The 24,745-nt window shown below is 43.9% G+C and overlaps 1 protein-coding gene across 3 annotated transcripts; it reads left to right on the top strand.

Annotated features, from left to right (window-relative positions):
- The first annotated feature begins 363 nt into the window (after positions 1-363).
- Positions 364-24,662, top strand: EIF4EBP2 (eukaryotic translation initiation factor 4E binding protein 2). Of its 3 annotated transcripts, XR_003437891.1 has the most exons (5): positions 364-801; positions 16,156-16,341; positions 17,897-17,971; positions 20,836-20,877; positions 21,322-24,662. XR_003437891.1 is itself a non-coding variant. In XM_027130002.1 (4 exons), exons 1-3 carry the CDS (start codon positions 657-659, stop codon positions 17,926-17,928), a joined length of 363 nt encoding a protein of 120 aa, XP_026985803.1. In that variant the 5' UTR covers positions 364-656; the 3' UTR covers positions 17,929-17,971; positions 20,836-24,662. The 3 variants fall into 3 exon arrangements, 2 of the variants coding, with proteins under 2 accessions (XP_026985803.1, XP_026985805.1); XM_027130002.1 differs by having other exon boundaries at positions 20,836-24,662; XM_027130004.1 differs by lacking the exon at positions 20,836-20,877 and having other exon boundaries at positions 365-801; positions 24,316-24,662.
- The last annotated feature ends 83 nt before the right edge of the window (positions 24,663-24,745 follow it).

Below are 24,745 nucleotides of genomic sequence, written 5' to 3'. Positions count from 1 at the left end.
GTGCCTCATTCCGGGAAGATCCCACATGCCACGGAGCGGCTGGGCCCGTGAGCCATGGCCGCTGAGCCTGTGCTCTGCAACGCGAGAGGCCACAGCAGTGAGAGGCCCGCGTACCGCAAAAAACAAACAAAAAACACGCAAGTTTTCCGTGCCCACCGACGCGCTGCTGACAAACACTTGGCGTAGGTTCTGCCCGACTCGCGCCCAGCCCTCAGGGCTTAAGCCCCGGCCCATCAGCAGCCCCGCCTCGTCGCACAGCACCCGCCCCTCGTAACGTCACATCCGGCCGACCAGCTACCCCGAGCTCTCTCTGGCTCCCGCCTTCGCCCGCTTCCGGTCGTCGTCGTCGTCGCCGCTGCTGCCGCTGCTGCCGCTGCTGCTGCTGCTGCTGCTACTGCTGCTGCTGAGGCTGCTGGCGGAGGCCGGAGGAACGGGCGGCGGCGGCGGCGGCGGCTGAGAGGGCGGCGGCGGGAGCGGAGCGGGACAAGGGAACGAGAGGAAGCGAGCGAGGAGCGAGCGGAGCGCGCCGAGCCCCGCCCGCCCTTCCGCCCGCCGGAGCAGCCGAAGCAGCCCGGGCCCCCAGCCGCCGCCGCCGCCCGCCCGCCCGCCCGCCTGGCCACCCGCCGGACAAAGCCCGAGAGCCCGCGTCCAGAGCCATGTCCTCGTCCGCCGGCAACGGCCACCAGCCCAGCCAGAGCCGCGCCATCCCCACCCGCACCGTGCCCATCAGCGACGCCGCGCAGCTACCTCATGACTATTGCACCACGCCCGGGGGGACGCTCTTCTCCACCACGCCGGGAGGTGAGCGCCGGCCGCCCGCGCGGCCCTCACCCGAGCCTGGAGCCGGCTCCCGAGCGCGTCCGCGCCAGCCTCCGCGGTGTCCCCTCAGTTTCCCGCCACGATCCTTTAACTCAGGGCGTGTCCACGCTGGCCGCTCCGGCCACCCCGGCTCCGCCGCAGCCCCACCAAAGCCCCCGTGAGACAGCTTTCGGGAACCTTAACTTCGCGTTCTCTCTCGCCTGCAGCTCGATTCAGTGCGTGCCCACTCTGGGAAGTGGCTCTCCTGTAGCGAAAAAAAGCCCTTGTTCCCGCCTCGTGGCAGGTTTACGCACTCTGCCCAGTTTTCTGCCCCCTCTCCTCCTGCTCCGGGGCAAATTCGTCTACATTTGGCCCTGCACTCACTCCGCATTACCTCTGCCTCTTACATATTGTGTAGTTGTGCACATTGACGCTTGATTTTGGAGCCGTCTCCCGGGCCTTTGTAGAAAGGAAGTTGGGGAGAGTAAGTCGCTCCTGGGACGCTGCGATGACTTGTTTAGCTGCTTTTAGAACACCAGGAGAAGGCTGGAATGCGGAGTTTGGAAGCCTCGCCCAGTGTTATCCTGCTTTGACAGCATTGTTTACTTTGCTGGACCAGGCCCCGCGGGTGGGGGGAGTCCCCAGGCTGGAGGAGGAGTGATAAAATAGTGCTCAAGTAATAGTGTTGAGGGTAGAGCGCTGGCAGCCTTGAGGGTAGAGTTTTGGCGGCGCCGCCTTTGGAGGTAGATCGAAGAGGGCGTTGTCAAGCAGGGCACCCTTGCTGGGGGGCTTGCTTGATCCTGGGGAAGGGGCAATGCAGAGCGGGGTTTCTGAACACTGCTTTTCAAAGTACGACCAGAAACTGTTTACAAGGAAGAACACTGGGGTAGAGGTGAAGAGCGTTGAATTAATTGGTCACGGGAAAAGGGAGCTCAAAGGTTGTCTTTCCCCTCACTGGGCTTTTCTCCAGAGGGAGGAGACTGGACTGCGATCTTGAAGGACATTATGAAGGGAATGGTGCTTCATTTTTAACTTCGTAACTTTGCCTTTTGGTGACGGCCTCTGGCTAGAGGGTTGGGACTTTGCTGGCAGCCCCTGCAGTCTGCAAGATTGCTAGCTTCGTTCTTGTGGGCTGGGCTCACCAGTTGTACCACAACCAATCCCCTGCAGTTAGGCCTGGGCGATCCTTTAATCAGTTGCACAATAGCAAGGCGGTAGAGTAAGAAGACGTTGCCAACAGGGGATAAAAATCTAGGAGAGAGCTCTACAGAGGAATCCAGCCAGGCCACTCTAGGGGTGGGGTGGCTGCCTTGGAAGACTTTTAAATGACCCAGGCAGGAGAAGTTCATCAATAAGTGTGGAGAACTGGGCTTAAGGACGTTATAACTTTGCAGAGGAGTGGAGTTTCTAGTGAGGTGGCTTACCTCATTGGAGAAACCTCCCTCCTCACCTGATCTGTTCAAGGCCAGACCCTGAACATGCTGAAATCTTCTGGCCTTTTAATCGTGAAAGATTTTGGCAGATCAGAATCTGCTCCAGATAGGGTTGTCTTGAACTTGAACTGACAGCTTTTAGGAAATGGATACTGTTTTCCAAGGCGATGGACAGAGATTTATAACTTCTTCCAGAATTCTTTGTGAATTCCGTAATGCCTGTGCTTCCAGCAGTTCAGAACTTATGTCATAGTAGCAACTGCACTCAGATATTATTTCTTTGAGGAAGGAACTAAACTTTTAGCTGTATATTAATCATTATTCCCCTGAAGGAAGAGCCACAGGGACACCCTTTTTGGCATATTTCAGACAGCCAAGCTACAATGCTTTTAAAGTAAGGGTATAGTCTTTAGGCGTACTTTAAAGATAGAAGCCTGGGGCTTCCCTGGTGGCAAAGTGGTTGAGAGTCCGCCTGCCAATGCAGGGGACACGGGTTCGTGCCCTGGTCCGGGAAGATCCCACATGCCACAGAGCGGCTGGGCCCGTGAGCCATGGCCGCTGAGCCTGCGAGTCCGGAGCCTGTGCTCCGCAACGGGAGAGGCCACAACAGTGAGAGGCCCGCGTACCACAAAAAAAAAAAAAAGATAGAAGCCTGTCTCATAGTCTGGATTAGTTCCTACAGTGCTTGGAAAGATTCTGCCAGAAATACTGATTCATTTATCCTGCCTCTCTGTGTACATAGACACTACTTCTTTCTCAAATATCACTGACCCTGTCTCCAGATTCTACACTTCTTTTTTTAAATTAATATATTTATTGGCTGTGTTGGGTCTTTGCTGCTGCGGGAAGGCTTTCTCTAGTTGCGGTGAGCAGGGGCTACTCTTCGTTGCGGTGCACGGGCTTCTCTTGCTGCGGAGCACAGGCTCTAGGCACACGGGCTTCAGTAGTTGTGGCGTGCGGGCTCTAGAGCACAGACTCAGTAGTTGTGGCGCACGGGCTTAGTTGCTCCGCAGCATGTGGGATCTTCCTGGATCAGGGCTCGAGCCCGTGTCCCCTGCATTGACAGGCGGATTCTTTTTTTTGCGGTACACGGGCCTCTCACTGTTGCGGCCTCTCCTGTTGCGGAGCACAGGCTCTGGACGAGCAGGCTCGGCAGCCATGGCTCACGGGCCTAGCCGCTCCGCGGCATGTGGGATCTTGCTGGACCAGGGCACGAACCCGTGTCCCCTGCATCGGCAGGCAGATTCTTAACCACTGTGCCACCAGGGAAGTCCCGGTTTCTACAGTTTTTAATTTCTGTTTTAAATACTTGTCATCTTAGCTCATCTCTTATATTGAGCCAATATTTATTGGTAGAGCACATTGTCATCTTTAAATTTTTAACACAAAGACTTACATAATGTGTTTATAAGATATAGCACTGTTGTGATTGGATTTAATCACTATTTTATAGCAATTAACTCAGTGCTGCCTAGATGTTCAGTACTTACTGATTTAGTTTTCCCCCCGCTTTGGAAAATTTCCAATTTTCTGCTGGTTTGTTCATCTCTTTTGTTACATTTCCCTCTCTCCTCTCATGTAATTTTCCTTCCCTGAACCAGGGTTGTTATTTGGTCACCTCTAGGCACCTGAATTAATCCGGTTAGGTACCTTAAGTGAGTTTTGTGGGTCTAGCGAAGTGCTTTGCAGAAAAGGGGACTACAGACAAAAGTAGGAAATGCAGTCTTTGCTCTCAATGGTCTTAAAATCTTGGTGGGGGTTAGGGGTGGAAAAGCTTTTTAGTTCTAAAACAAAAACTTTTAAAGAGTCAAGTGCTAACTTATATATTTCAGACTTGAAAACATTTAGAAAAGCGATAGAAGGCTTGTATTGAAAAATCTATTTAGTAGGAAGGAAGGGGATTAGAGTTTTCTGTCTCAAACTTCTGGAAACTTTCTGGAGTGTCATACACATGTCAGAGCATTCCAGGATAACAGTTGATGTGCTGAATGTCCTAAATGATCAGACTGGGCAAGGACATTCACAGCACAGTGAACTTACCATCTCTCCCCACAGAGGATACAGCTTACCCTTGAAAAGGTTTCTCAAAATTGCATTCCTGTGGTTTGGAAAATGAGAGTTGGGTGAAAACATACTTGCTGTATTTCTCGTATTTTTAGAAGTGTACATTTTCTCATTATTAAGGAAGAGTAAAATTTTTGAGTAAATTCAAAATGCCCTTGGATTTTATTTTGTTTTATCTGCCTGTGGAGGAATGGGGATGAATGACGTTCGTTTCTAACTTTGAGAAGCTGCTTCTGGCCTCAATGAAAGGTAAAGTTACTGAAGTCTCCTTCACTTTTGTGACATTAAGAAGGAACCTAATGCTTTCATTCTGTAACTGAGAGAAATTAAGTAACTTGTTAGTGTCATACAGCTAATAAATGTCAGTGGGTAGTCGCAAATTTAGTGTCCTGATACCTAGTCCAGTTTTTTCCTCTCTTGTCTTAAGATGTGTATTTTCCTAGGAAAGGAGGTTTACAAACATTTAAAAAGACTCTTCTACCTCTGGAATGCTAGCTAATGCGATTCTTTTTGTTATCTTATTTTTTTTAAGTTCTGAACTGTCTCCCTGTGGGAGGGTTGTGCTCTGGGGAGTGAGCAGAAACACAGAGACCTCTTTGAGCCTTTCTTTTTGCCTTTCTTTTCCTGCATAACATCCTCATCAGCTGTGGAAAAGTATGCTGTTGCCATAACAAGAGCACCAGAGGGGAACTAACTATGATGGTCTGAAATCTTGTTCATACTCTGTGCTTCCTCTCTGCCAGCTGGAGAGTTGCTGTGATTGATTGGTTCACTGAAGGCCATTGGAAGGGTCTGGGGATAAAGGAGAAGACAGGAAGAAGGGAAAAGAATCCACTTGGAGTGAGCCATAATAAAGTAAGAGTATTTGGGGGGAGTCCTGAGTGTTAATCTGATTCCTTTCTTGGGAGAAATGAATAGAGCTCTGTGTAGATATGGGGAAGGAAGGCCAGTTTCTCACTGTTATAAAATTTCTAATTCAATGACCTTGGGCTGAGTTTATTCTAGGCCAAAACTTCTGAACCAGCAAGAGTACTTATTTGGCTCTCTCGTTTCAGTTATTAACCAAAGGACTTCATGATTACATGTGAGAAGTGTGTGAAAAACATGTTGAAAGTTGTCCAGTCACTTTGCCTTGTGTTAGAGGAAGATGGCATTTACTTATCTCAGAGTAACAAAAATTAACATGTGTTGTCATTCCGGAGCAGATTTGGCTGTAGTCTCATATTCGTCAGCTGCCAAAGCATGTACTAGAAGATGTAGCTCAGTTTTGTGTTGGGTGCATGTTTGCTGATGAGGGACTGAATTCTGAGCCTGGGAAGGCAGCAGCCCTCAGCCGCAAGGCATATAGCAGCGTGATGTGTGGAGGGGAGTGCCTCTGCCTGCTCCACGTCAGTCACAGCCTGATGAGGGAAGACAGAGCTCGTCCAGGCTGATAGTGCACCACTCCCTTCTGCTCTCCGGAGGCCTGTGTGTGAACCGGGAAGGGTGGAACGTGATGAGTCTGTAAATTGGCACTACCAGGGTTGTTCCCTGGTGCAAAGACCTTGTGAGGACTGGAGTCTTAAAGATGATTTTATGGGAGGGGTCTTGCATGGTTTGGAGACAGTGTAAAGATTTGCAGGTCAAGTCCTTTCAATTTTTCGATATTGTCTTGAATAATATTCAGGCTTCATGGATTTGTATGGACAAAAAAATATTTTGGTGTGTGGACATGTCATAACTAATGACTAAGGAATGTAAGGTTTTTTATTTTTATATGGAATCAGCCAAAATAATTTTTGGAACTCAAATAGCTACAGTAGTAAATAACGTTGTAGGAGATGCTTCACTGCCAATCAGCAGTAAAGTAAAGGCTGTGATGAGAAAAAAAAAAGATTTGCAGATCAGACAAGGTAAAGTTAATGTGGGAAAGCTAGTTCATCTGGTTGGAGAGGAAGAGAGCCTGAGCAGGACAGTAGTTTGTTGGTGAAGGATAGATCTTTTTCTTGGCTCCCAAGTGTTTCGATGAACAGATTAATGTGCGGGACTTCCCAGGTGGCGCAGTGGTTAAGAATCCGCCTGCCATTGCAGGAGACATGGGTTCGAGCCCTGATCCAGGAAGATCCCACATGCTGCGGAGCAGCTAAGCCCATGCGCCACAACTACTGAACCTGTGCTCTAGAGCCCATGAGCCACAACTACTGAGCCCACGTGCCTAGAGCCCGTGCTCCGCAACAAGAGAAGCCACCACAATGAGAAGCCCGCACACTGTGACGAAGAGTAGCCCCTGCTCGCTGCAGCTAGAGAAAGCCCTTGCGCAGCAATGAAGACACAATGCAGCCAAAAATAAATAAACAAAAGTTTTTTTTAAAAAAAAAGATTTTTGCTTATCTATTTATAATAAAACAAAAGTCAGTTGAAACTTGCTGTCATTCAACTTATTGAATAGGTAAGGCCTAGGCTACCATTTTCAAATTTGTCTATCACAGAACTTTGTTTTGCAAAGATCCCTTAAAACCTGTGTTATAACACCCAGCAGCTATCTATCTGATGTGTGGCTCATTTTTTTTTTTTTTTTTTTTTTTTTTTTTGTGGTATGCGGGCCTCTCCCTGTTGTGGCCTCTCCCGTTGCAGAGCACAGGCTCCGGACATGCAGGCTCAGCGGCCATGGCTCACGGGCCCAGCCGCTCCATGGCATGTGGGATCTTCCCGGACCGGGGCACGAACCCGTGTCCCCTGCATCAGCAGGCGGACTCTCAACCACTGCGCCACCAGGGGAGCCCGTGTGGCTCATTTTTAAAGGACCTCTTCACCTGATACTCAGGCTACAGTTTGAAGCCAGAAGCTCAGAAATTTATGAGTGTTTATATCTGAATAAATGATCTTTCAGATCCTTAGGACAAATGCCCCGACAAACTGAAGCTGTTCATTTCATTGAGTAGTTTTTAAAAGTAAAATCCTTAACGAGCAAGGATCAATTAACTGAAAAATACAATTCAATTCTTATAGATTCCTTGGGATTATCTATATACAAGATCACAGTTGCCTGTGCATAGAGATAGTTTTACTTCTTTCTTACCAATCTAGGTGCCCCATTTTGTTTTGTTTTTCTTGCCTAATTGCCCTGGCTAGAACTGGAACCTTTAGTACAGTGTTGAGCAAAAATGGCAAGAGAGTGACAACAGATTCCCTTGACTTGTTCTCAATATTAGGGGAAAACCTCCAGTCTTTCATCGTTAGGTAAGATGGTAGCTGTGGTTTTTCGTAGATACTCTTTATCAGATTCAGGAGGTTCCCTTTTATTCCTAGTCTGTTGAATGTTTTTATTATGAAAGGGTGTTGGGTTTTGTCAAATGCGTGCGTGCGTGTGTGTGTGTGTGTGTGTGTGTGTGTATGTATGTATATATATATATGTTGCATCTATTGGGATGATCATGTGATTTTTGTTTTTTATTCTATTGGTATGATGTATTATGTTAATTATTTTTAGATGTTGAACCAGCCTTGCATTCATGGGATAAGTGCCATTTGGTCATGGAATATAATCCTTTTTATCTATGTTGCTGAATTCAGTTTGCTAATGGTTGAGAATTTTTGCATCTATATTCATAAGGGATATTAGTCTGTATTTTTCTTGTGGTATCTTTGTCTGGTTTTAGTATCAGTGTAATACCTCATTCAATTTTAATTTTTTTAGAAATGGCCTGCTGTTTATAGCAGAAGTGAGCACTGGTGAAGATAGACCATTGCTCTCTGGGTTCTAAGAGGTACCTATCAGAAAGTTTGAGAGGCTTGTGGTTCATTTTAAGATGTCATAATTAATCCTTTGAGCTTGAGAAAGGTGCTCATCTCATTACCAGAGAATGTTTATGTTAGAGCCGGGCTGCTTTTACATTGAAATGAAACCACTCTCTGGTCTGATAAATTCCTAGAACCATTATGAAGAAGCAGCACTGAAAAAAAGTGACCTAGACCAGTGATCTCCAGTAGGCTTCTTTGCCTCTTATGAACTTTATTGATGAGTTCCTCACTATGAGTAAAAGTAGAAGACATTGATATGTATATATGCATTGTTTTTATTTTTATTTTTTAAGTGCTCAAGAGGAGTGAACTTGGGAGGAAAACAAGAAGTGGGAATGAAAGCCAGGATTGAATCTGAGTGCTTTCCCCATACCAAAGCAGTGAGCGAACCTTCATTAATTATTAGCATTACAGAGGCTGAACCACAACATCTGTGAAATCTAATCCAAAGAATTGATCCAGGATGCAGTCAACAGTCTGGCAGATCCAACCAGCATTTTCCTGGAATCAGAGCCAGGCATTTCTTGAGAAAATTTATTTCAAGATGAATGTTCAAGCCCAAACAGACGTGGACATATTTGATGTACTTCATTTTGATAGACTTAAAATCAGTCGGCATTTATTTGAGATTAGTTTGTGGTTTGTATACCACTTTGGACCTGGTACTAACTAAAAAGGTCATTTGTTTCAGATCATTTTGCAACCAAGACTCAAGAGAGCCCGATTTGCTTAGAGTACCTTGCTTATTTGTGTCGGTCTCCTGGCTCCTGTGTCACTGTGTGATCTTTCTTTGGATGCTAGTTTCTCCATCTGTAAAATGACAGCCTTCTGCCAGATGCTGTCTAAAGCCTCTTCTAAGCGCTGGACCTTCTGCATAGGAAGATGGTCATTATCAACTTCCCTTTCAGCCTAGGTTTGTGTTCTGCTATGGCAGTGTCCTACGTGATTGGGCAGGGAGCCATCCTTTGACATTAATATCTTGGAAATCTTTATTGGAGTTAATCAAAGGACCATAAGGATTGGCTTTTCACAAACCTTGGAAGTCTTCCGTTTGCCATAATTATTTAGCCATACTAAGTTATAATACACTCTGGCTCCAATTGTGCCTTTTTTTGATGTAAAAATTGTCCCTCTCATGGTTTTATTAGCATTTTAGGGATTTGCTGGTTGTACACAGTAAATGTGGTTTGGCCACCATCAACTTCCCTGGAGGATACTGGGTTAGGCAGCTTTTAGCCTCCTCTGGGTTATCTGGCATAGAGCTTTTAGGAGTCTGTCCTTTCATCCAGAGCCTCCATGAAGAACAGATGTTTAAAACTGTAGTTCATTGAAGAATGTTCTCTAACACAGTCAATCAAACACAGGCCTTGTTAATCACCCTCTTAAGCTGGAATAATAAAAAGCAAAGAAAACCACTGTATTTGTAAGTCCTTTCTGTATTTTCACTTCTTATTTTCCCTTATTGGGGGAGACGGGCTTGGGAGGAAAGAGGGAAAGCGGCAGACTACCTTTCTGAGTGTATTGGAAACACTTGCTGCTTGTTCATCTTGTATCTGTTTCTGCTCTCTTGGTGGGCCCTTACATGAGGCATAGATGGAGAATGTCAGGAATTTCTAATGGAATACTGAGGTTACTTGCCAAGTGTTTTGTTGTTGATGTTGTTGTTTTCATTTCTAGATTTGAAGGATACCTTCTTCCTCATGGCTTTAGTGTCAGTCTGTTATGTATGTATGTATATTTGCAAATTATTTTTGAGTCATTTTTTTCCCCGATACCTTATAATGGGGTTTGCTTTTTTTTTTAACACTTTTTCTTGGTCTTAAAAAAAAATTTGATGGTGGGGGGTTCTTTAAGCAACAAATTTATTCTGTTACATTTCTGGAGGCTAGAAGTCTGAAATCATATATATTTCTTATTGGAAAATATACATAACATAAAATTGACCATTTTAACCATTTTTAAGGTACTGTTCCATGATTAAGTACATTCACATTGTTGTGCAACCATCACCACCATCCATCTCTAGGACTTCTTTCATCTTCCCAGACTGAAACTTCATACCCATTAAACAATAACTCCCCATTACCTGCCCACCTCCAGCCACTGGCAACCATCGTTCTATGTTCTGTCTCTATGAATTTGACTAGTCCAGGTCCCTCATACTCGTGGGGTCATAAAATATTTGTCTTTTGTGACTGACTTGTTTGACTTAGCAAAATGCCTTCAGTATTCATGCAATCACCCTTTTATTTTTCTTTTACATTTATTTTTTGTAACCATGAAAGTAAAGTTTAAAAGTCATATAGTATTAGGCTAATAACAAAAAGCAACATTCTCATGCCCCATCTCATCTCCAGTTCCACTCCCCAGAGAAACCATTTTAAACTCTTTCAGCCATTTCTTCTAGCGTTTACCTCTGGATTTCTGAATAACATGATTTAATGCTATTTCTCAGTTTTAGATATTAACAGTTTCCTACTGTGGAAGATGAGGATTTAAATTTAGGTAAATATTAAATACAGACGTGACGTGACTGACTCTATTGGTTTCCAGCCCAACAGCCGTTCACTCTTTTTCCATGCTACCCTACATTCCCTCATTTTTTTAAAGTGGTAGTGTGCCAAGTCCCAGAAGATGCACCCTGACTACTCTGTGGCTTCCCCAGTCTCTGGGCTGGCGGGCATCTGACCCAGTTCTGGCCTAAGGATTGTAAGCAGGAAGACCACTAACGCTTTTCTGAGAAAGATTTTCCTCTTTGATGGCTAAAGTCCCCTGCGGGAAGCCCTATTTGACCCTACACTCTCCCTTCTTGCCTAGGATATTGTTAGGAGGGTGTAGGTTCATCTCAGCCTTCTTGGAGGGTTTTGTCACCAGCTATTCAAGCTTTTCAATTTGGGCAAGTTACTTATTGTTTCTTTTTCTGAAGTGTCTATTTGCATGAGTGGATGCTTAATTCTAATTCTGGAAGCAGCCTTAGTTAAAAACAGTTTTATGGTCAGGACCCTGCAAAAGTAAAGTAACTACTACCCTGTCAGTTAACCATGTTATAGTGGACTTTGTCTAGGTGGTTTTATTTCAGGTTATACAGTTTCTTGGGTGTATATAGCTTAATATATGCATTAATTATCATTTAAACTAAGCTACTTGGTCTTGAAAGAGGCCCTTAGGCTTGAATGACCTTGTTTGTGTACTAACCATCTTCACAAGCATAATTTTGGGCCGCCTTCATTCACCCTCTTGTTCCCTGCCATTTGAAAATCACTAGTTTTTAGATCAAAAGATAGAGCCTTTTTTTTCCTCCTCTCTGTTCTCCATCAAAGGGACTCAGTTTTACTCTCATGTTCTCCTAGGAATGTAGCATTTAGAAAATGCTGGGTCAGGGTATTAGATTTATCCGAAAAAGTGGTCACCAAGGGATGAAGAATGTTTATAGATATCTAATGTTGACCTAGATCTAAAGATTCCTATTTGTTTTGAAATCCAAACATGAAGACTAAAGTAATATATGCAAGCGTTAAAAACAAAATAGAAAAAGAAAAATTGAACAGAAGCACATAAAATGCAGAAATGCTAAGAGACTACTGCTTTTAACAGTTTCTGTTTATAGTGATTTTATTGGTTACACCACTGTTACTGTAAATAATATACGTATACCACAATTTCTTGATTTCTTAACATTGGATGATACTGTTGACTCCCTATTATGAAAATGAGGCATATAGGACACTTTCATTACTTTCTATCCTCTCATTTTCCCTCCTCTCTCCATTTACCAATTTTTGTAGATTGTTTTATCGTTTTGGGTTCTTCTGGGTAGTTACCTTTAAAACTGTAAATACTATATTTAAACCTCTTGTGTTTCAATCTGATAGTTTTAACTCTCCACCATATGAGATTATACTATCTACCTGTCCTGCCTCTACTTCCCTGGTAGGTCTGCCTTTCCATTATTTTTTACAATATCAAGGTCTGTAATATTTACATACTCTTCCTTAACTATGATAATTCACTTTTATTATGGTTTGATTGGAAACATTGAAAGTCAATAAATAGCATATACGATACTATGAATTTTGTAACTTTTCAATATAAAACCAAGGAGTATGATGATTTTCATAGAAAAGGAAATGGAACACTCACTGGACAGAAAAAGTTTCCACTGTCAATGTCAAATAGATTCTTTTTCTAACACTCCATCAATTTATTAAAATCATGCTCCATTTTAATATTGTGTTATATGCAAGCTATGGATTTTTTTAACCTTCTTTAGGAATTTATGGTTAACTTTTCTCTAGTTAGTTGTGGATGCATTGGTTGATGTTGAATTGGGCTGACATAAATGTGGCCGGCAGTCGAAATTTGAATTATTGGAAGTTCTTGCTTCAGAAAATGTGTCTATGCACATGTATAAGAGACCCTGAATATTAGGTTTTTAATTGTCTTGGAATTCATATAATTTCACAGTAAACACAATATCTAAAAAAGGAAATATAAAGGGTTTTTTCCCCTGGCATTTTATTCATAGTCAGGTCTTAATGTTTTTCTTTTAATAGTTTTGGTTTTTGAATGTCAAATGCTTTTCAGTTACACCACAGAATCCTTAGTCACATGTTAATTCCCTTTTTTTTGCTCTGTATCTGCTACAGTTAATTTTTTCAGCTTGCAGTGATCTAAAATTCAAACACTTAAAATACCGTGGTTTTGTACCCATATTTTCCCTGGCCATATTTAAGAACATTAACAGCATCAGTTAAGATCCTAGTTCTTCAGGGTGTCTCCTCTTCTGAATTGTTTATTTTGTGTGCATTTGAAACCAAATGTATCTTAAAAATCCACTAAACTATTAAAACAAGTGAGTTTATTAGTAAGGCTGAAAGAAACAAGATTAGTATACAAAAACCAATTGTGTTTCTGTATACTTTCAATAAACAATCCAAAAATGAAATAAAATAATTCCATTTAAAATAGCATAAAAATGATAAAATACATAGGTATAAATTTAACAAAAAAAGCACAAAACATATACTGTGGAAACTAGATAACATTGTTGAAAGAAAGAAGACCTATATAAATAGACAATCCATGTTCATGAATCAGAAGATTTAATGTTGTTAAGATGGCACTACTCCCCAAATTTATCTGTATATTCAGCACAATCCCCATCAAAATCCCAGCTGGCTTCTTTGCCGAAGTTGACAGGCTGACTCTAAAATTCATATATGGATCTTTAAGAGACCTAAAATAGCCCAAGCAATCTTGAAAAAGAAAAAGTTAGAAGACTCACACTTCCTGATTTCAGAAGTTGTTACAAATCAAGACCGTGTATTACTGCCATAAGGATACACATAGATCAGTGGAAGTCCAGAAATAAACCCTCACAATTACGGCCAATTGATTTTTTTTTTAATTAATTAATTTTTGGCTGCATTGGGTCTTCATTGCTGCGCGCGGGCTTTCTCTAGTTGCGTCGAGCGGGGGCTACTCTTCGTTGCGGTGCACGGGCTTCTCATTGCGGTGGCTTCTCGTTGTGGAGCACGGGCTCTACGTGCGTGGCTCAGTAGTTGTGGCGCACGGGCTTAATTGCTCCATGGCGTGTGGGGTCTTCCCCGACCAAGGCTCGAACCCGTGTCCCCTGCATTGGCAGGATTCTTAACCGCTGCGCCCCCAGGGAACTCCCTACGTGAATGTTTATAGCAGCATTATTCAAAGTGGAAACAACCCAGATGTCCATCAGCTGGTTAATTGATAAAATGTGATTTATACATACAATGGAATATTATTTGGCAATACAAAGAAATTAAGTGCAGTTGATCCTTGAACAACGTGGGGGTTAATCCAAGTGTAACCTGTAGTTGGCTCTCTTCCTCCATGGATTCAACCAACACTGACCATATAGTACTGCAATACTTCCTGTTGAAAAACAGTTCAAACTTGCATTGTTCAAGGGTCAACTGTACTGATAAATGCTAAACGTGAATGAATCTTAAAAACCTGCAAGTGAAAGAAGCAGTCATAAACGGACACATATTGCTTGATTGTATTTTATGAAATGTCTAGAATAGGCAAATCTATAGAGACAGAAAACAGATCAGTGGTTGCCTAGGCTGGAGAGGTTGGCAAAATGTGGGGAGGGACTGCTAAATTTATATGGGTTATCTTGGGGATGATGACAGTGTTCTAAAATAGTTTGTGATGGGAATTCCCTGCGGGTCCAGTGGTTAGGACCCGGCGCTTTCACTGCTGTGGCCCAGGTTCAATTCCTGGTCGGGGAACTAAGATCCTGAAAGCCTCATGGCACAGCCAAAAAAAAAAAAAAAAAGATTGTGGTGATGATTGCACAATTCTATGAATATACTAAAAACTATTGAATTATACACTTTGAATGAATTGTACATGAATTATATCCCAAAGAAGTTAAAAAATGTATTTTATTGCCCCTGCAAAGTCACAGGAATTCTTCAAAGTTTCTCTTATATCTGACACATTTAGGTAGAATTTCTACTACTTATTTCCTACTTGGTTCAATTATAATTCTTTAATGTTTATGTTGTTGTTAATATATAATTTAGAAATAGAAAGCTTGCTTTTATCCTGTGCTTTTTTTTCACCACCTCACCTCAGTTTCCAAGCTTAGTGTACTACAGAAGTGAGAATAATCTTGTTCCGACTTGCAACGTGAATATTAGTAAGAACATCTCACGGTGAAATCTCACCCTTCTGAAACCTAGCCAAGGACAAAAGTGGAGGTGACACAACAAAATCCATCCACTAAAACTCCTTCCCTTTGTTCATTGGAAAACCATCAGGCGCCTTCCCAGCCTACTTGCTCGTATTTTACATAGTGTTAAAATAAGCAGATCACCAGTTTCCAAACCCAACAGATTAGATGTATCAAGTTAGAATGGGTGTAAAGGGTGTACTGTAGACTGAATTGTGCTCCCCCCCCATTCATATATTGAAGCACTGACCCCCACAATGTGATGATATTTAGAGATAGGGCCTTGGGAGGTAATTAGGTTTAGATGAAGTCCTGAGGGTGGGGCTCTCACAATAGGATTAGTGTCCCAAAAGAGACACCAGAGAGCTTGCTCCCCTCTCCCCCGTGGCAGGACACAATGAGAAAGAACTGTAAGGAAATACATTTCTGTGTAACACACCCAAAATGTGGTATTTGGTTAGGGCAACCAAACTAAGACATGGACAAAAGATGGTTCTTAGCCAGACAGTGAGGGAGGAGACAAGGAAACCATGGTGGGGAGGGCCATAAGCACAACCTGGCTATCTGAATCCTATTCAGTATAAGGAAAATACAGAGCACCAACTGAATAGGCCCTGAGACTTCCTATGTCACAACATAGTATAATAAATGAGTTTCATAATAATCAACCGGATTCATCAAGAAAGGGTTGGTTTTCAGTTTAAGGTGGTAAAAAGTTTTAAAATCTGTATTAGAAAAATTTCCATCCAAAATAGTTCAAATTATTCATTTTTCGAAAATTGAACTAAGTTTTCTGCTTTCCAGAATGATTCATTCCTCATAATTTCAGCTACCTTTTTGTTTGTTTGTTTGTTTTCTTTGGCTGCATTGGGTCTTCGTTGCTGCATGCGGGCTTTACTCTAGTTGTGGCGAGCAGGGGCTACTCTTCGTGGTGGTGCGTGCGCTTCTCATTTGCAGTGGCTTCTCTTGTTGCAGAGCACGGGCTCTAGGTGTGCGGGCTTCAGTAGTGGCACGTGGGCTCAGTAGTTGCGGCACATGGGTCCTAGAGTAAGCGGACTTCAGTAGTTGCAGCACATAGGCTCAGCAGTTGTGGCTCGCAGGCTCAGTAGTTGTGGTGCACAGGCTTAGTTGCTCCGCGGCATGCGGGATCTTCCTGGACCTGGGATCGAACCTGTGTCCCCTGCATTGGCAGGCAGATTCTTAACCAGTGCGCCACCAGGGAAGTCCTGCCTTTTTGAATTGTTACTAAGTTCTTATTTTTCAAAGCAAGGAAAGTGAAGGTAAATTTCTACTTTCCTTGTCCTAAAATTGTATTTGAAACAGGATACAAAACTTCTGTCTTCTTTAAACCCTGTTTTCCAGGAACTCGAATCATTTATGATCGAAAGTTTCTGTTGGATCGTCGCAACTCTCCCATGGCTCAGACCCCGCCCTGCCACCTGCCCAATATCCCAGGAGTCACCAGCCCCGGCACCTTAATTGAAGACTCCAAAATAGAAGTAAACAATTTGAACAACTTGAACAATCATGACAGGAAGCATGCAGTTGGTAAGAGAATGCTGGTATTAGGGACCAAGAGGGTAGCCCTGGGATTCAAATGTCAGTCTTCTGTGGGTTGAAAAAATGTTGATGCTTCACTTATAACTAATATTCAGTCATATGTGTCTAAGGTTCCCCACACTCCCCTCACCAAGGCTTATTGAATTGTTCTGAAAACCCTGAGTTCTAAACCATAACCGGATCTAATATAGGTGGGGGTTGGGGGGTGAGGAAGAATCCAAAATCAGGGAATGGTAAATCCCAAAGAGGACTCCTTGAACCTGGGCTTTGTTGGACTAAGGGTAACACACACACAGAGAAACAAAACAATTTAATAGCTCCCATTTCCATCACCCTCAAGAAACAGACCTTGCTTCTTACAAGAAGAACGTCATTTTTGTGGTGTAGAGCAGCGGTCCCCAACCTTTTTGGCACCAGGGACCAGTTTTGTGGAAGATGATTTTTCCATGGACTGGGATGGTTTTGGGATGATTCAAGTGCATTACATTTATTGTGCGCTTTATTTCTATTATTATTACACTGTAATATGTAATGAAATAATTATACAACTCAATCATAATGCAGAATCAGTGGGAGCCCTGAGCTCGTTTTCACTTGCCCCTCACTGATAGGGTTTTGATATGAGTCTGCAAGCAGTTGATTTATTATGGTCTCTGTGCAGTCAGACCTCTCTGCTAATGATAATCTGTATTTGCAGCCGCTCCCCAGAGCTAGCATCACTGCCTCAGCTCCACCTCAGATCTTCAGGCATTAGATTCTAATAAGGAGCGCACAACCTAGATCCCTCGCATGCGCAGTTCACAGTAGGGTTCACACTCCTGTGAGAATCTAATGCTGCAGCTGATCTGACAGGAGGCAGAGCTCAGGCGGTAATGCGAGCAATGGGGAGCGGCTGTAAATAGAGATGAAGCTTCTTGCCCACAGTACCAGTCCGTGGCTGGGGGGTTGGGGACCCCTGGTGTAGGGAAAAGCAGTATGGTTTTTCACCCCGTTTTCCAGGACTGCCTATAATATTTCAGTAAATACTCCCCCATACTCACACACACACGTTCATTAATGAGTCCTCTCTGTGTCTGTGGAAATGGCCAGCTCCTGAAGTACACCTTAGATTGCACTCCATGACCCTTTTACACGAGCCAGCATTCTGCCTCCTCAAATTCCAAATGAGTTTTTAATGGACAAAGTGTCGATTCAGAGCAAGGCCAAAGTTCAGAGCCTCCAGAAGAATGTGCTGACTTGATAGATGGCCAGGTGCTCCCCAGGAGCTCCCGTTTGGTCAACCTCTGGACAAAGGGACACTCAGAAAGTTTTCACTTGTATCCTTTCCCCCAATTGCTCCTCCCTGTGGGTGATTTGACTGCCATTCTTGTTTTTCCCCCAGATTAAAAAGACTAGCCAAAGCAAAGCAGAATAGTTGTTTCAAGGCTGCAGGGAATGGGACAGTTTGAATTCCTTTTTGACCTTTGTGCAAAGGGAATTATAGTTAAGACTGTTTTTCTTTACCTCTTCATGCTTAACTTTTCCTGTTCTTCATTCTAACCAGGAGATGATGCTCAGTTTGAGATGGACATCTGACTGTCCTGCGAGGATCAGAAGAAAAGCGCCAACACTGAGACATGTGTGTACCTGATTTGGCCAATATGATCAACAATGCAGAGACAGAAGAGGCAGTACCAGCAATCCCTGCTGCAGTCTCCTGCTCCCCTGCTCCTTCTCCGGGTGCCAAAGGATGCAAAGATGAGCTGCATCTGACTATTTCTTCTCCCTATTTCCTGTTCCCCTTCCCAGTTAGACAGTTAGATTGAAGGCCCTTCGCATATTTCTGTAGAACTAAGCAGCCCACAGACGAAAACAGTTAACCTCTGGTTCCCCCTTCCCCCCATTTTTTTTTAATCCCAAATCAAATATCAACCTACCAATAATTGGCTGGCTGGGAAGTCTGGGGAAGTGATATGGAGGTTTGATAGGTTCAGCATCATTCCTGTTCTTACCCTCTGTCTCTCCTCCCTGTCTTGCTCATGTTTCAGTGCTGCAAAAGTCTGAGTTTGGGGTCTTGAAAACCCTTGGATGGAAATAGTAAACAGGAAGAGAGCTGCTTTCTCTTTTACCTTGAGGTGTTTGTCCTTGGGGACAGAACGCTGTTTGTACATCTCTGGTAGCATTACCCTGGGGCACTGTTTTGAGGTCCACTTCCCCTCCTTCCTCTGGGAGGAATGTCTTCTGTCTTTAGTATTATAGTTCATCTTCCCATTTGTTTACTTATCACAATTGTGCAAACATTTCTTAACTCTACATCGGAAGGGGGTCTTCGGTCACCAGTTGTTCTTTTTCCTCCCCTTTTCCCACCCCTCCCTGCTTGCATCTTGTTGCTTGCAATCCTTTTGTACTCTGAGCTATCCACGTGATTTCTCCTGCTCCCAGAGTAGGTCCCGGAGGCTCTTTGGATAAGGCCCGATGTATTGGGTTGACCAAAAAGTTCGTTCTGGTTTTTCCATAAGATGTTACAGAAAAACCAGATCGAACTTTTTGGCCAACCCAATAGTCCTCTACAGGATGATACCCAGGAATGACCTCGGAAGACATTGAACTGTTTGAGTACCCAGGCTCAGTAGTCCTTGTTTTTCAGTCCAGTGAGCATTGTGCTACTTGTCTGTGATTTTTGAGTTTGAAGTTGACTTTCAGAAACGCTCTTAGAAAAGAGCTGAACTTCTTTCCTCTGTGGATCTGCTTTGTTTGGCTGCTGAGATAGATAAGCATGGGCTTAAAAATGCGTTCCTTCCGCTTTTCTATCTTTCCCATGGTACTCTGAATTTCCCCGTCTTTCACTCCCTCCCTCCCTCCTTCCTTCCTTCCCTCCCTTATCTCTGCCAGGCCATTTTTCAAATGTACATCTGGGATACCTCAAGTGTCGGTATCTGATAATATCTGTCACTCCTCTTAACTGAGGAGTGACCTTTTATTTTTAAGATGAGTACAGACCTATTTTTAGATATGTTTTCAGTACAATTTTGAACAGCAACTTTTTAATTACACATCTTCCAGTGTTAGGAGGGTGAGGATTGTCCGTAGGCGAGTCTGCTGTTCCACGTCACCATCCCTCGTCTTCCCTCGTCCCTTACGAGCTCTTTCCTTCTCGCTCTAGTTTTGGGTGTGCATGTTTGGAGTTTGTAAGTGGGTGGATTGTGAAACTGGACCCTTCTGCCTTCCCTGGGTTGTTCATGGAACCTCATTCTTTTCCCTTACCCTTTGCTGCTTCATTCCCCGTCCCGTTGTCCTGACTATTGACTGGCCCAGTAATCCTGGGAGAGTGACTCTCCTCATAGAAAGACAAGTAAAATAGCCACTGGTGTCCTGGGAATTTCTGGTTGGATTTGGTGCCCTGAACCCTCTTATTAAGAGATCAGATCCCAGGGTGAGAGTAACAGGCCAGTTGGCTAAGATAGAAAGCTGTTTTTCTTTTGAACTATGAAGAGACCCTGTTTGCGAATACATTTTAGACAGAAAGAAGGAAGGGTGTCTGAGGAACTTTGTTCTGTTTTCTGCTACAAAATGTGAAGAGTTCAAAAAGTGAAACCTTTTGTGATGGTTGATGTCTCTCAGGAATAAGCTGGATCTCCAGTTTTGGAGATGCTTTCAGTCTCAAAAATTGATGAATGGAAAAGTATTTTTTGTTTGCTTTTTAATGTATCTCTGTTTTGATTTTAATTAAACTCCAAATTTCACTTTACATACTCTTGGAACAACTTAAGGTGCATTGGTAATTTGCATGAGAAGCTTGCTCAGGACCTCATTGTCCCCTGGGAGCTTGATTCTTTGGGAGTGACGCTTTCATCCTCCTCAGGGCCCGGCCTGGGCATCCTCTGGAATCTGACTCCACTACAGCGAGTAGTCGGGCTGTCAGCAGAAGCACGTGCCCTTGTTTGCTCTTTACTGCTGCACATGAAAACTCGGCTTCCTCACTGAGAGACGGGGAGTGAATTTAAAACATGCCAGCTTGAGTAGTCTTAAGATGCCATGTTCCCCTTGTTTGCTCTCTTGAGGAATTGCTGCATGTGGCCCCCTAATCAGAGGCCATATTTCTAGTACTTCTTGGGAGTGTCAGCTGTATAATATAGCAGCTTCCCAATCCTTTAGCCATCTCTGTAACAACCTCCATACTGCTTGGTGCAATTCCTTCCTGGAGGCCACTGCTACTAGAGATACTTTGGCCTCCATAAATCGGCATTTCAAAGATAATTTCACAAGGCAATAGATGAACTTCCAACAGATGACACCTTTGTGCCATGCCTCATAGAATCATTTTCAGGGCAAGCCAGAATCCAGTAGGTGGTTTACTCCTGTATGTTTGGAAGGAATCTCACAGTTGAAGCCCTAAATGAATAATCTCTCTGGGCTTTTTCCTGGAAAGGGAACCCCCTTAGGGTAGCATTTGATTTAGGCGGTTCTTAAAATCTTATTGATTATTTGTACTTTTCTTCTTAGGAGAAAACCATGTTTCTGTACTTCTGGGGACAATCCATGTCGGTGAGAAATGACCTTGTCCAAATTCCAGCAGGAGACATGCATTGTCATGATTCTACCTCCTTCGTAGTGTGGTGCATTAAGTTCACCACTTCCTCATATTCTGTTGAAATAGCTATTGTGTTCTCAAGACCACAGTGTAGAGAAGCTGGCTTCTAGCTTCCAAGCCAAGAGTTTTGTCCCTCCATCTGCGTTAGTTATCTATTGCTGTTTAACACATTACCCCAAAACTTAACATCTTAAAAGAGCAAACATTATCTGTCAGTTTCTGTGGTTGGGACCTGGGAAGCATCTTCACATGATGGGTCTGGCACAGGGTCATAGGAAGTTGCAGTCAAGATGTTAGTGGGGTCTGCAGTCACCTGGGGCTTGAGAATCCACTTCTGAGCTTTCTTTGTGGCTGTTGGCAAAATGCCTCAGTGTCTTTCTGTGTGGATCTCTTTTTAGGGCAGCATGAGTGTCCTCACAGCATGGCAGCTGGCTCCCCCTGAGCAAGTGATCCCAGAGAAAGAGGGCAAGGAGGAATCTGCAGTGCCTTTTATGACAGTCTCCGAAAGCACACGTCATCACGCCTTCCTATTCCGTTCCTTAGAAGCAAGCCACTAAGCCAGCCTACACTCAAGGGGAGGGGAGTTACACCCCACCTACTGCATGGAGCGGTATCAAAGAATTTTGGGTGTACTTTAAAACCACCTCGCCCCCAATAGAGAATGAAACCAGGTCAACAAGAGGGGGTAGGTTTAAAGTAGATGATATACTGAGAGAGGTGTTGTTACTGAAAACAGTTCTCTTAAGATGTGCATCGACAAACAGATGAAAAACGGATTCTCTCCCCATGGCTACTGCCAGTTTTAAGAGGGGAGGCAAGAAATGGCAATTCCCAGGAGAATGTATCTATACATTTGCCTGGCGTATACTGCCAGCAGCCCAAGGTTGCTTCTTTGTAAGTCCTTGGCTTGGTATCTAAGACTCAATACTGCTTGCTCGGTATCTCCTTTAGCCAGGAATTGACAAAGCGAATTGGATCCTTCTATTTGAGCCACTCAAATGGACTTAATTGGAGTCAGGGCTGTTAAGCAAAGGGAGCAAACTTGAATTACATTTTGGGTTACTGGGCTGAGGAAAGCTAACCGTTCTGATTCAGGGTGACATAGCTGAGAGCATCCGGAAGCCAGGTCCCCACCAGAGTCGATGCTTGGCACCTGCTGTCACAAACTACACCAGCTGAAGCAGACTTGAGCCAGGTCTGTCACTCAAGAAGCCACTTCTCAATAAGTAGGGAACATCTGGGAATTAGAAATGTCTGTCTGTGCTTTATTGTTCTTTAAATCCACTGCAGGTTAACTCTGCGTGCCCACCTCATCCTGGGCTTCCTGATGGAAACGGGTTCTTAAAGAGAACCAGTGCTGTCTTCACCCTGAAGAAAAACTTAGATGAAGCTTGTCAGTTCAACACGTGTTTAGTGAATGTCTGCTATGTGTTTCTGGCACCTGTGCCAAGTTTTTAGAGATTTCAGGCATCTTAAGGATGCAAATTCTTGTTTGGATTCATGCTCCGACTCTTCCCAGCATTTTGTCTGTAGCCCTGCTTGCTTTAGAGTATGCTTGAATAAAAAAGCATTGCTGCTGAGGCAGCTACAAAAAAAAAGAAAGGAAAAGGTACTTCTTCCAGAATTAACGAACTCATCTTCAAAGCACCTTCAAATGAATTTTTTTCCGTCTGATTTTGAGGTGGAGTCAAAATAGGTGGTCTTTTATTTTTGCTGTTTGGGTTACCAGCGCTTTGGGTCTGTCAGACCTTAGGGGTATCATGTATCTTGGCTGCTTGCAGCCTGGGCCCTCAGCCCTTTACATTGCCCTCCAGAAGGGAGGCCCGGTGCTTTTCTCTCTGGGTCAAAACTTCCCCTTATCATGTTTCTGGACTACATGATAAGGGGAGCTATTTATTAATCTGCGAAACCCAATCTCTTAGCTGCCCATGATATCTAGGAGGGGGTAGTATTTGTTTTAAAGAAGCGTTGTCAAAAAAAACAAAAAAGAAGCGTTGTTTCCTTGGGAGGGCAATTTCTGTCTGGACTTTGAAAGGGGGCGTAGTTACCACACATTACTATCCCCACCGCTTTACCTCTCTCCCAGCTTTTGATAAAAGATGACATCAGATCTTGAGGCAGTCGGGTCACAATTCTTTAGAATGCTTATACCCCAGGGGCGTTTCCTGTTCTAGTCATGTTTTTCCAGTTGAGTATTGGCGTTTCCCTGAGGCTTGCTCACGGACATGTCTGATTGAAGACTAAGGATGGTTGATACAGTCATTACTGTCACCTTTCCCACCCTCTGTAATTTACATTTCTTTCTCTGGGCTGGTCCTGGAAGTTGACACCTTTTGGCAAAGCTTAGATTTAGGAGAAGTATTTCAAGTCCCTGTTCAGATGATCTGTGGTTTCTCTTTGCTTCCTCTGCCTGCAGCCCTGGCAGACCATACTGTCTGGATCCCCAATGGAAAATAGTACTGAGATGAAACACATTCCTGGGGTATTTAAACTCTCTCTCTGCCACCTTTCTAAGAGTGGGAGGCTGGCAGAGAGATGCTGCAGTGCTTGATAATCATTTGGCCACGTTGAAATTTCCAAAGGGAGCTCTTGCCGGTGCTTAAACCCCAAATTCCTGAACACCTGAGATTGCATGAATCTAGCACAGAATATCCATTCTTGCCCCAATGTACCCCCTTCGTCTCCATCTTAATCTTTAAAACAAAACAAAAAACCCAAGCCCAGGCCAAGGGTCATTTTTACTTGAAACCAGGAGAGTAGGGGAGTAACACGAGAGATGAGGGGCAAGCTGTGTGGTGAGGCATCCTGCTCCTGGTGTGTGTTCCAATCACTGAGGACTGTGAGCCAGTGCCTTTCCTTCGCCTGGAGATGGAGCCCATCTCTTGCCACCTGGGTGAGGAGACCCTCTGCTACCCAGGGGCGAACCTTAAAGAGGGTGTCTTGGAGAGCCCAGAGGACACTCACGTTTTTCGGATGTCCATTTTAAGCATCTTTAAAATGTTTTATATATATTAAAAAAAAAAATGTTCTTCCCTGTCGTTGTGCCACCAGTGGCCCAGTTCCATCCATTCTGAATGGAAAAACAGAGACTGCCAGTACTTTCCTTGGTCTTCCCTTCGTCTCCCTTAATGTGGGTATCCCCTTACCCGGCCTGTCCATTTCACTGTCGTGGATGGAGAACAGAGGGCACCACGCAGTCCTGAGGCAGTCCTGTGTGACTCCGTGATCAGGTTTTTGTTTCTTGTTTTTCTAACTGTCCTTCCAAACCAGCAAGTGTTTGGAAATTAGGGGGAAAGTTAAATTCTCACCAACGGTTGCTGTTACACTTGAATCAATAAAGATCTTGAGTATCACCTTGGTGTTTTTAATTTTTTTTTTTTTTTAAATTTCAGGTGAAATCCTGTTGACACATTTTGGGCATCTTGCCTGGTGAGGAAGATGGGCAAAGGCAGTTGGCCACTTCATGTGTCAGTTCCTCTCAACATTTACGGAGCACTTTGTCCATCTGGCCCTGTATGTGCCAGGAGGTGATGTGTCCCTTCCCTAAGGAGCTTGGAGGTGAACACGTACATGCTGGGGCTGGATGTACCCAAGAAGGCCCTTCTTTAGGTACCAGCCTGGAGGAAGCCCAGACAACAGCTTTCCTGACGAGGGCTGCCTCTGCCTCTCAGGAGCACTTGTTAGAAATCCATCATATCTGATGTCTGAAAATAAACTAGACTCTGCTGCGTGAGCATCACATTCCTTGCTATTATTAATCCAGTGAGGCTCACATATTAGTATTGAGAGCAAGAATCCTGTCCTTTCAAGAATCCTGTGGAC

This window comes from Aethalodelphis obliquidens, unplaced genomic scaffold (assembly GCF_003676395.1).
Source record: "Aethalodelphis obliquidens isolate GAN/ISIS:26980383/991018 unplaced genomic scaffold, ASM367639v1 scaffold37, whole genome shotgun sequence".
Lineage (NCBI taxonomy): Eukaryota > Metazoa > Chordata > Mammalia > Artiodactyla > Delphinidae > Aethalodelphis > Aethalodelphis obliquidens.
This window is presented reverse-complemented; position numbering and strand designations above follow the sequence as displayed.